Source organism: Berghia stephanieae, chromosome 1, assembly GCF_034508935.2.
Source record: "Berghia stephanieae isolate SIO BIC M18660-M18661 chromosome 1, UCSD_Bste_1.3, whole genome shotgun sequence".
NCBI classification, from domain to species: Eukaryota; Metazoa; Mollusca; class Gastropoda; order Nudibranchia; family Aeolidiidae; genus Berghia; species Berghia stephanieae.
In genome coordinates, this window is record NC_088360.1 from 17,639,120 (window position 1) to 17,651,619 (window position 12,500).

The 12,500-nt window shown below is 36.8% G+C and overlaps 1 protein-coding gene across 4 annotated transcripts in view; it reads left to right on the plus strand.

Moving 5' to 3' along the window:
• The window catches only part of LOC144969308 (uncharacterized), a 62,331-nt gene that overhangs the window by 47,390 nt on the left and 2,441 nt on the right, over positions 1-12,500 (plus strand). For all 4 annotated transcript variants that reach the window (XM_078908433.1, XM_078908426.1, XM_078908419.1 and 1 more), the window contains exons 7-11: positions 7,936-8,100; positions 8,639-8,782; positions 9,776-9,934; positions 10,534-10,640; positions 11,473-12,500. The exon at positions 11,473-12,500 is cut by the window's right edge and continues 2,441 nt beyond it. In XM_078908433.1, coding sequence (XP_078764559.1) covers positions 7,936-8,100; positions 8,639-8,782; positions 9,776-9,934; positions 10,534-10,640; positions 11,473-12,015 — 1,118 coding nt within the window. In that variant the 3' untranslated portion in view covers positions 12,016-12,500. The remainder of the gene's footprint in view (positions 1-7,935; positions 8,101-8,638; positions 8,783-9,775; positions 9,935-10,533; positions 10,641-11,472) is intronic.

Below are 12,500 nucleotides of genomic sequence, written 5' to 3' on the forward strand. Positions count from 1 at the left end.
TATCACAATAAAAATAATCCGCGCAGACATGAGCTGAGAAAATAAGATTGTTATTTTATTTTAATTAATTTTTAAAAAATCTGTTTTATTTTCTTTTTTTTTTTTTTTGTTTTTTTTTGAGGGACTGTTTTTTAGGCGTTCCTCTAGAGTTCTCAACATAATGCCAGTTGGACGTGACGGAACACGAATGTTGAGCACAGATGAACACAAATTTATAGACAACGATAAGATACTCTCAGTTATTTTCATTCCAAGGGAAAGCGTTTTAGTAAAAATTAAAACAACCCCCACTTCTACCCTTCGGATCAATCAATCGCCCAACCAAACAATACTATGTAGGCCTATAGCCCTTTTACGTTTATGATAGTCTAAGCGGGAGAGTTAAGTGAGAAATGTGGGTTCTCACTGGTGTTTTCCCTAAGATGACAAGCGAGATTGAAGTATAAATTATGTCAATTTTGTTGTTTTTCTTCTCGTCAGCTACGATAGATTAGGTTTCCACAAGTCTCACAATCGCAGGGGTTAAACTTTGTTCACATGCCTCTCAACTTTCAAAGGGTAAACTATGGTATCCACATGTCTCTCAAGTTGCAGAAGGTAAATTGTATTCACTAATCTCTCAACTTTCAGGGTGTAAATTGTATTCATATGTCTCAACAAGAGATGAAGTGAGTAAGAAAGTGCCAGAAGACAATAAATAGAGAATAAGAATTTCGCGGCGGTGATGGGGGTTTGAACCCGCGACCTTACTGGTACGACAACTCCGACTGGCCGGGGAGAGCGTGACTCTACCGTTTTAGCTATCCACGATCCCAAAATAGATCGTCTCTAACCCTAGTCATTATTAGAGCGCTCTCTTTCCGACTACTTGAGATCGCGGGTCCAACACACACAACCTCCCTTCATATGTCTCTAAACTTGCAGAGGGTAAACTATATTCATATGCCTCTCATCTTGCAGGGGGTAAACTATACCCACACGCCTCTCACCTTTCAGGGGGTAAACTATATCCACGTGTCTCTCAACTTGGAGAGGGTAAATTGTATTCATATGTCTCTAAAATTTCAGGGGGTAAACTATATCCACGTGTCTCTCAACTTGCAGAGGGTAAATTGTATGTCTCTAAAATTGCAGAGTGTAAACTATATCCACATGTCTTTCAACTTGCAGAGGGTAAATTGTATTCATATGTCTCTAAAATTGCAGAGGGTAAACTTTATCCACGTGTCTCTCAACTTGCAGAGGGTAAATTGTAATCATATATCTCTAAAATTGCAGAGGGTAAACTATATCCACGTGTCTCCAACTTGCAGAGGGTAAATTGTATTCATATATCTCTAAAATTTCAGGGGGTAAACTATATCCACGTGTCTCTCAACTTGCAGAGGGTAAATTGTATTCATATGTCTCTAAAATTGCAGAGGGTAAACTATATCCACGTGTCTCTTGCAGGGGAAAGCTCATATCTCTCAAGTTGCAGAGAATAAACTGTTTTCACATGTCTCTAAATTTGCCTGAGAGTAAACTATATACACCTGTCTCTCAACTTGCAGAGGATTAACTGTCCTGGTCACAAGGAATGTCAAAGGACTTGATGACGTGCATGCAACGAAAGTGGTTCAAGTCTTCTTCACTATGATAAAGTGAATAATTAGCTACCAAAAGCCGTAGACTATAGAAAGTAATGAACAAATAAAAAAAATATAACAGCTTTCAAAAGAGAATAAAATGTTAAAATTTTGGGCTCAAAACTCTTTTATTAGCCACGAAACTAACGTTAAAACGGTAACTTAAAAAAAAAGATAAAACACAAAACAAGATAAAACAAAAAAATCAAGGATTGATGCGTTGACTGATTGACTGATTAATTTATTTAATGTTAGATTAATCGACCAATTGATAATGATGATAATATTTGGTGTCGAATTGCCAGAATTGTAACACTTGCACGCGTGAAAGAAAGAGAGGAAGAGAGAGAGAGAGAGAGAGAGAGAGAGAGAGAGAGAGAGAGAGAGAGAGAGAATAAGTAGGAGTGAAATATCTGTTCAATGTTATAGTTATCATATAACGTTATAATAAGTGTAACTAAATGACAAATTGCCATATTTATGGACAATAAAGATCAATTATTATTATTATTATTATTATTATTATTATTATTATTATTATTATTATTGTAACATTTCACGAGAACCTTTCTTCAGTCTATCTGGTCTTGTAGTGGGGTGTTACCGTTTTAATTGTTTTTTGTAATTGTATGAATGAGCGTTTTAAGCCCAAAACGTTTCCCCAGTTTAGAATGTTGTTTCTTAAAAACGGTCTGAAGCTGTTGTGTTCATTTTTTTGTTTGTTCATTACTTTATACCATGCTCAACACCCAAAGTTCATCGCTAACATCACCAATGTATCGTTCATCTTGACAAAGAAAAATAATGCCCCAATTGTTCTATCAACATATCAGTTTGAGCATGGATATGCGGAATTAAACCTGCAAAATAAATAAAAATGCACGTTCAGATATACCCGTCTGTGTTGCTGTTTTATTCTTTTATATTTTAGGAATTTGGAGATCACATATGAAAACTTACTCTTCTTTCATAACATACGCCGTAAGCTAACATGACGTAAAGGTCTCATGACCAACTACTACTAATATCAATGCTGGATGCATTGGGACATATGAACATTCATCGAACAAACGTTCCTATCAACTGGGATTCACAATACAAGGTTAACCAGTTACTCGTACCGTATATCAATCTGTAAAAAAATAGTTTAATAATTTTTAGATTTGCCAGTAATTCTGTGCTCGGCAACGGAACAATGTTAATCCCCTACCCTGTTTTTTAGAGGATAGATTTTGAATTTAAACTCTATTTTCTTCATCTAGTTTCATTTGACATAAGACTAGATTGACACATTGGCTCACATATTATAATTTAGCCAATGACCGATAATAAAAGACAACGCTTGCTCTGTGTCCAGGGAACAGTGGCTCAAATTGTCCTACTTCGGATTGACACATAAAAGACCCAGGTTCGATTCCATAATCAAGCGAACCTCCCTCATTTATCATAGTCACCTAATAATAAGACTGAAGCAGACTGCAATAAAAGTAAAGCAGAAAATGATTCGCAATAGTTCAGATTTATTTCTTCAATGGGTAAAAATAAATTATTATATTGTGGTCTATGCGCAGCAACAACCCGAATAAACCTTTGACCTTCAAGAATTGCACGACTATGCTTTGGTACGCTTTAAAAAAAAGTTATTTTAAATTTTGCCAGAAAACTCGTCCTTCAAATACTGATCTATTAAAATGAACCTCATCTTGAGAAATTGAAGGAAAAGTTTTCTGGCCATTAAAAAAAAATGTCTATTTTAGAGCGACGGTTGTATGATGATCGTCTCCATTGACATAGGGAACAAGACCACAGACTTCTGAACCATTGGTTTTCTTAATCAACACATTCATTACAAAACTCTCAAGCCTACAACTGCAAACATTATTTGAAACAGTCAAGGAATTAAGTGTTGAAATGAAAATATTTAAAAGTTGTTACATTAAATAATATTAGGACAAATTAAATCTTTGCTTAGGATAAATTCCTTTTCATACATGTCTCTGCTTCACTCAAAATGAAATAAAGAAATGACATTTTGCGACGCCCCCACCCCCCCCCCTCCTCCCTTAGCCCCTCCAATGTGAAAAAGAAAATGACTCGATAACAAATAAATTATGCTTAATTACGTGAAAAAAGTCAAGAGAGTTATATTTCTCTCAATACTTATCCGTAAATGCGGTGAGTCGAACCATTTTGTCTTAATCCACAATTACTGTTACGTTGTAAACAATAGATAATTTGCAGCACTTAAAACCATGATTGCCGTCGATATACGCTTCAACAGTCGAAACGTCACTTCCCTCGTCATGACGCATAGCAACTTAGTATGTGGCTATAAACTATCGGAACAATGGCGGACGCCCTTATGAAATATTTCTCCGACGAGCATAAAAGCGTATCCAGAAGAAAAAAAGACATTATAAATCTGATCATTTTTTTAGTTTTACACATTCTGATCACAAGACTTGTGAAAAGTTCTATAAAAGTTCTATATAAAAAGTACCGGTTTTCTTTGTTTAGAACCACGATGGCCGCCGTTGCTGGGCGACGTGACATCAGAGAATCCAATTATCTCTGCCAAAGCCTTAGTGTCATTTTCTTTTCTTTTTTGACTAGGAAACTTCAAATTTCGATCAATAGAGATGACCCCTAACTTTACCGACAATTGCCAAAATCTGTGAAGTCTAAGGTTTGAGACGTTTTTGGGGACCTTTGGGATTCAGTTCAATCATTGAGCTTCTGGGCTTTTTTATATAGCACAATATTCACTAAACGTGCTCAAAGCGCTTTACAAAGGGTCCCTGACCAACAGCAACACGCAACATGTTGAACGAAACATGACGCCTGTTAGGCTACATTACACTTTGTTTTTTCCGACAGAGGCAACGATGCTAACGGGCAGGTAATCATTTTACACTTGGGTACGGTGAGAGAATGTGAGTAAAGAGCTCGAATCCAGGACCTTCCGATCCAAAAGCAAGTGGCATAGGTGCGACAAGACCACATAACCACAATCAATCAATATTTGAAGGAAACGTTTTCTATAGTAATGAAAAAAAGGCCTTTTTTCGGGCCGCAGTGTAACAATATAAAGAAAAATCCAAATGATAATGACTATTACCAGCTCCGATTTGTAAGTACTGGATTTGTGCGGTTATGTGGTCTTGTAGTATGACACTCGCTTTCGGATCGGAAGGTCCTGGGTTCGAGCCTCACACTCGGCGCATAGTTGAGTCCTTGGAAAAAGGCTCTTTACTCACATTCTCTCACTGTACTCAGGTGTAAAATGAGTACCTGGCCGTTAACAGCGTTGTCTTTGTTCGAAAAATTGTAATATCGCCTAACAGGCGTCATGTTCCGTCCTACATGTTAAATGTTGCTGTTGACCAGGGACCCCTTGTAAAGCGCTTTGAGCACATTTAGTGGATATTGCACTATACAAAGCTAAAAAAAAAAAAAATTACTGCTTCTAAACAACACCTTAGCATGATTGATATTTACTATCCAAGTATTAGTATTGTTAAAAGCGAGGAATCACAGAATACTAAAATGCATTCCAAGCCTTTACAAGACGGCATAAATATTTCATTAGCTTAAACATTTATCATAATATTTCATTTATTCCGCCGTATCAAGTTATAGTTATTTGTATTTTCAATATCTTGAGTCGGCATAAAGCGAACGCTTAACTCACTCAATCCTAGAGATTTTTGCTACTTTTGAAAATTGAAGAAAAATATATTAAAATGAGCATGTGCATAGATATTTTTTCTCAACTACCATTAACATTCAATAAATTAAAACATTAGCTTTGATACTACGCCTATAATGTGTCTCATAAAAATGTAATAAATAGGCATGGTGTTAAAGTAACCAGGGTAAACTACGGATATAGTCGGTGTTTGGGTTGAGTGAGTTAACCAGTTAACTGCCATATTCTGGACACTACGGATATAGTCGGTGTTAGGGTTGAGTGAGTTAACCAGTTAATTGCAATTTTCTGGACACTACGGATATAGTCGGTGTTAGGGTTGAGTGAGTTAACCAGTTAATTGCAATTTTCTGGACACTACGGATATAGTCGGTGTTAGGGTTGAGTGAGTTAACCAGTTAATTGCAATTTTCTGGACACTACGGATATAGTCGGTGTTAGGGTTGAGTGAGTTAACCAGTTAATTGCAATTTTCTGGACACTACGGATATAGTCGGTGTTAGGGTTGAGTGAGTTAACCAGTTAATTGCAATTTTCTGGACACTACGGATATAGTCGGTGTTTGGGTTGAGTGAGTTAACCAGTTAACTGCCATATTCTGGACAAATACGTATTTTAAAATTTGGCCAGAAAAAAACCTCCTTCAAGTTTGGATCGATTTAAACGACCCTCATCTTGGCAAAGCTCTCAAACCGGGTTGAGCATGAACCATGCTTCATGCCTTGTGCAAAGTGTTAAATCTAAGGCGTTCCATGATCGGGAGATAAATGTGAGGCTGGTTGAAAAAACCCGGGAAGATGCTGCAAGCTTCGATTCGAGATATGAGCCAAAATCGAAGATTAAGTGTTTCCCATAGCAACAAATTTTATTCAGAAAAAAAATAAATTCATAACTTGGGTTCTAATAGACATAGAAAGAAAATTTAAGGTGTCAAATGATCTGAAAGATATGATCTAGACAACTGCATATAGAACTCAATTTATGAAATTTGCGCATCTCATTCTCAGCCATCCACACAAATGATTGCATTACAACACGGGGTTTACTGTGGCTAAGAGCCATATTTAAATACAAAGTATTTTTAATCAATGCTCTTTATTTTGGTTGGCTTAGATTTTCCAGTCTGTTATTAGCCTCTTGGAATTTCATTTTAAAAAAGTATGGATAAAGCATCGACTTTGAAAGTCTTTATTTTGTGGGACATGTTTACCAGATGATTTCTATTGTATTTGAAAATATTATTGATAATAAATATGATGATGACGGCGATCATGATGGTGATGACAATGAAAATAACAATGATAATAATAATAATAATAATAATAATAATAATAATAATAATAATAATAATAATAATAACAATAATAATAATAATAATAATAATAATAATAATAATAATAATAATAATAATAATAGTGATAATGATAATGATAATAATAATACTACTACTAATAATAATGATAATAATAATAATGAATAATAATAATAAAATAATAATAATAATAATAATAATAATAATAATGATGATGATGATGATGATGATGATGATGATGATGATGATGATGATGATGATGATGATGATAATAATAATAATACTAATAATAGTAACAATAATAATAATAGAAAGAAGAAGAAGAAGAGTTGATATATTAAATATTTACTCCTCTTGGGGAAGGCCGACGGGCACTTATCCTAGTTCATATAGAGTGTTATATTATAGGCCTGCGCTTAAACAGAATATGCTGCTTGAATCTTCTTTTTTTCAACAGTGATATAAATGATCAGATATTTTAAACACATCATAATAAAAATATTACTAGAAATATGTCTTAAAAACGTCCCGTGAAGATTATCTTTCGTGTTGTAGGGAAGACTATACAAACACTCTAAGCATTTACTTAATTTGATGTTTAAATTTATTCAAAAAACTTTGCAACCATCAGGTCTATGCTGCCGTATTCTGGAAAAACACGTATTTAAAAATTTGGCCAGAAAACTCGTCCTTCAAACATCGATATCTCAAACCTGGGGCCATGAGAGCTCTTCCTTATGTCCCAGGTTGATAAGTAAGATGAGCATCATTTAAAATGATCGATAATTGAAGGACGAGCTTTCTGGCCAGATTTTTAAATATGTGTTTATCCAGATTCCGGCAGTATGGGTGTTCCACAATTTGAGCTACAGACCCTTCTGCTTTTAAATTTCGTTTACTAACTAGTAAAATAGTCGGTTGAGCACTTGATGAAGTCCATGGAGCTGGGACGTATCACAGTTTCTGTATCGTTAAATGGACCTTAGAAATTACACGCCACCTATTGGACAAGATTTGTTTTTGTCTGCCGAAACGTGTTCTCGGGCAAGTCATACAGACCCGTCTAGTAATTCAATTAAAAAAAGAAATTGGAAAAAAAATATGACAGCGACTCAATCTGGCAAATGGCCCACCAACCTAACTACTCTGGCCCACTCTGACTTCGGACACTATAAGTTTCATTATATCACATTTCCCTGATTCGTTGGTTTTCCCCAGATCTGACTTCCATCTTAACATATCCTCATAATAATCACATTTATTGTTTTTTATTATTTCTTTTGTAGAGGAATTTAGAGATGATACGTCGTTCGTTTATGCGGTCAGCATCAGTGCGTCCATGGTGGTGCTGGTTGTGATCGTTCTCGTGGTAGTCCTTTATCTATTATGGAGACGTGGGAACATCACCATGTTGAAATTGGTCCTCTGGTTCCAACAGATTGAAGACGACGGTACGCTAATTATATTTGATGTCGTGTATCAATTTTAGTTAAAATAGTTTATTCATTTTTGGTTTGAATTTAGAAAATTGCATTAATTAATTTAGAATGTTATAGGACTTATATCCATGCCTTTTGAATAACATGGGCGTTTCCTATTGGCATCAGACATCTTGTTTGATAGATTATCTATATTCCTTCATGGAATGCCAAGGCGATGGTATCTAATGAAGCCGTGGCGGAAGGGTGTAATTTTTTAATTTTTATATTCATGCTTAGCATAGAGTCAAGATTTGAAAATGGAGGAAAGGTGTCTCATTCACTATTTGGTAAGACATTTACTCATGCATAAATGATAGCTATCCACACATAAGGGTTGAAATACGAGTCAACGTTTCTCAAACTTTAAAATTAGACTTGCTCTTTTACTTTCGCTTTCCTTCTAAGTGTCCTAGCTTTTTGAATTTTTTTATAGCATTGATCAATAAACTTATTAAAAATATTTGATTTTTGGAATATCAATATGATTTTTGTTTGTTTAAATAACCAGATGGTCGTCTTTATGATGCCTTTGTATCGTACGCATCTATGGAGAAAGACAGACAATTTGTGATGGAATGCCTCATCCCCGTTCTTGAGGATCAGATGGCTTTTACACTTTGTATCCATGAGCGAGACTTTATGCCTGGGAAATGTAAGTTACATTGTGTGATATAGATCAATGCAATTTCACGATAGTCACTCTTTGCAATGTGTGTCAATGAGATACACAGTTTTATCCAGCCCGGCTTTAAAAACAATATTCTGCTTTTTAAAAAATCTAGGGTATATTTGGATCTCCACATTACGGATAAAGCACCAGAAAGAAGGCATCTGTGTACCAAAATCGAAGGGGACAATTGGTAACGTGCCGTGTTGTTATTTCCTGGAACTGCTTTTATATTATATATTAATCACTTTCAAAGCAGCACATCAAATATTATGAAGTCTGTTTGCCAATCCCAGGACACTACCTATGATATGTCCTGCTTTTGTGTACAAAAAAGTAGTCCTTCAGAGTCATATGGCCCATGGAGCTAGAGTGTATACCAGTTTCTAAAGAGTGAAACGGACAAAAGCAACTGCTCGTTACCCTTTGGATAGGATGCTAGTTACTCATAAAGTACTTTCGTCAGATTTAACAGAACCAGCGACCCAACCACTGCTGAGTGGAAAGGGGGCGGGGTCAGAAAAAAATCTCGACTGCACCCTGGATCGATCTTTGTCCCTTTTCTCTACCAACTGAGCTCTGGACTTTTGTGTGCAGGATCTATAATATTCTTATATATATCTCTTTCCAGACGTCCCATCCAACATAATGGAGTCTGTTTGCCAGTCCTCTGACACGCTACAGGTGATGAGTCATATAGGGAATGAGCTTAGCGGAAGAGTAGCGTCCCTTTTGGACGTCACCCATGGTCTGTGACGTCACCGGTGGAAAAGTTATTAGAGAGAGAACGTCATGTTGGTTGTGCGCATGCGTCTCTCGTCCTCGATTCCGGTGAAAGCGGCTTGAGACACTTCAAAACCAAATTGACGTTCTCTCTGTAAGGTGACGTCCAATCAAGGGACGCTACTCTTCCTCTAATCTCATTCCCTATTGTTGTATCCAGGAACTCTTATTTTCTTCTTATGTATCTCTTTCCAGACATCACATCCAACATTATGGATTCTGTGCGTCAGAGTCGCAGGACGCTACTGGTGATTAGCCCTGCTTTTGTGTCCAGGAACTGGTGCCAGTTTGAATTCCAAGCTGCCGTGGCAGAGATGATTGAAAAGAAGCAGCGGATCCTGCCTGTGATTGTTGGTGAGAATAAATAATTTGAATAACTTATTATTTAGTGATGATCTGATAGTGAGTGTTAGATTGGATTATTAGTATTTAGATAATATTAGACAGAAGGAACTGTAAAAAAAAATGAAGGAGGAGGAGGAGTAGGAAGAGGAGGAGGAGGAAGAGGAGGAGGAAGAGGAGTAGGAAGAGGAGGAGGAGGAGGAGGAAGAGGAGTAGGAAGAGGAGGAGGAGGAGGATGATGAGGAGGAAGAGGAGGAGGAGGAGGAGGCGAAACAGATCAAGAAGAAAAAGAAGAAGAGGAGGAGGAGGAAAAGGAGGAGGAGGAGGAGGAAGAGGAGGAGGAGGAGGAGGAGGAGGAGGAGGAGGAGGAGGAGGAGGAGGAGGAGGCGAAACAGATCAAGAAGAAGAAGAAGAAGAGGAGAGGAGGAGGAGGAAGAGGAGGAGGAGGAGGAAGAGGAGGAGGAGGAGGAGGAGGCGAAACAGATCAAGAAGAAGAAGAAGAGGAGAGGAGGAGGAGGAGAAGGAGGAGGAGGACAATGTGTTGATATTTATTATACATACATGTTCATACATACTGTTTTATTTTATAAAGTGCTTTCGATCGTTTCCAGGTGACATGCAGCAGATAAAACAGGAATCCAATATCGACGACACATTCCAGCGTGTTTTGAATACAGTGACATACCTACAATATCCAGGGGATGATGCCTCAGAACAGGTAATGCTCGTTCTATACTACTTTCGAAATAGTCATCTGTGCGTGGAAATATAAGTGATGGTGTTGCTCATAAGTTGCATCCCTGGTTGAAGGGGTTAATCATTGGTACGAACGGATATCCGTCGGGATTGTTTATACGAGTGTGTTCTGATGAATACATTAATGAGTTACGTGTTCATACGTGAGCATGAATAACACTTAAGGCTGCTCTTACTGACGGAGGTATAACGTTATTCACATGTGCGCAAGAATACCCATAAAAGTTTTTAATGCGCACGGACAAATAGTTCTAGTTCTTGCCCGTAGATATGTACTGAAGCATAACGCTTAGAGTTCCTATTACATAGGCAAGAATAAAATTTGTTCTTTTGGACGTCGATATTTGAATTACTTGAATTGAAAGAGACCGATGATGAGACATTCTATTTTATAAGTAGTTGACTAATCCTAAAAACATTATATAACAACATTCAACATTACTATTCATATGAAAGAAAATATGATCAAATTTAAAACAATTCCGTGGTTGGAATTAGGAATCGGTATTAACATTTTCTCCAGAGAAAAATACACTCAATGATCAGCCAACGCAATGAAATTCGTATCTGCCATGGAAGAAAAAAGATTCGACTTTACATAATACGACGGTGACGATTAGTCATTCGACTTTACATAAAACAACGGTGACGATTAGTCATCAGCCATTTGACTTAATTGCCTTTTTATTTTCAACATACATTTACTTTTTCCCTCAAAACATTTTAACACATGCAGACACGTTGGGACTGTCAGTGAAAATAGCTGCAATGACTGTTATCTTTTATATTTTCAGGAACTTCAAAGATTCTGGAAGAGGCTAGAACTCTCAATGCCTAAGAGATCGAAGCAATCCAGTGCATCGCCTCCATGTTCCCCAGCACCAACCCCCACATCTATCACACCACTATCGCTAGATTTGCCGTCACATAAGCATCACAATGAAATCATTTTCCCAAAATCGTCGAACAAAGTTCAGGGTGTTGGTGAAATACAAATTGAACCGGAGATTCAATCAAATCATGATATTCAATATAGTGAGGCCAACGTTAAATCATCCAAAAATTCTGAAAGGAAAACAAGTGGGTTCGTAGCATGGTTTAGAAGTAAAATTGGACGGAGGAAGAGACCATCGGAAAGATCTGTGTATGCAGAGAACTGTTCTTTAGGTCCAATACCACACGTCAAAGGCAGTCATAATACTGAATCCAATGCCCCTAACAATGTGGGAAATGACGGTGATAAAAACGGTGACGATAAAGGAGAAATAAAACAAATTCATATTGATTTGTCTGGCTGGACATGGCCCACGTCTAGTCCCAACCAAGATACTTGTTAAGTGGCAGGAAAACGCAATATTCAATAAGCATTCTTGGCTGTTAAAGCTTTTTTTCAAAATGATTGTTGTGACAAATTATATCTTGTACTTAACCCAACTCGAAATGTTTCAATAGCAATGGCATTAAATGAAATACTCACTTTTATCTTCTTGGAGCAAAGATTCTTTCAACGCCGTGAAGCTCGGCTCTCGACTCTCTCGGAATTCTTTTGGCAAATGTTTGTTGCTTAGCAGCATTTATGCGACTGACTTATGAAACTATTACTACGAACAGCAACACGTTTTTATTGATGTGGGACCAGCTTTGATTACTGCTTAACAAACATCATTTGTTATTGTTATAATGAGAGCTTTATTTAAAAGCCTAGACAAATGCAGTGTGTTTTCTTCATGGCAGATCAAACCGTCAACGCTTTGGGCACACAACTTTGAAATGGGAAATGGTTGTAATTGAACGGTTTCCTGCTGTTCTATTTTAGAATTTC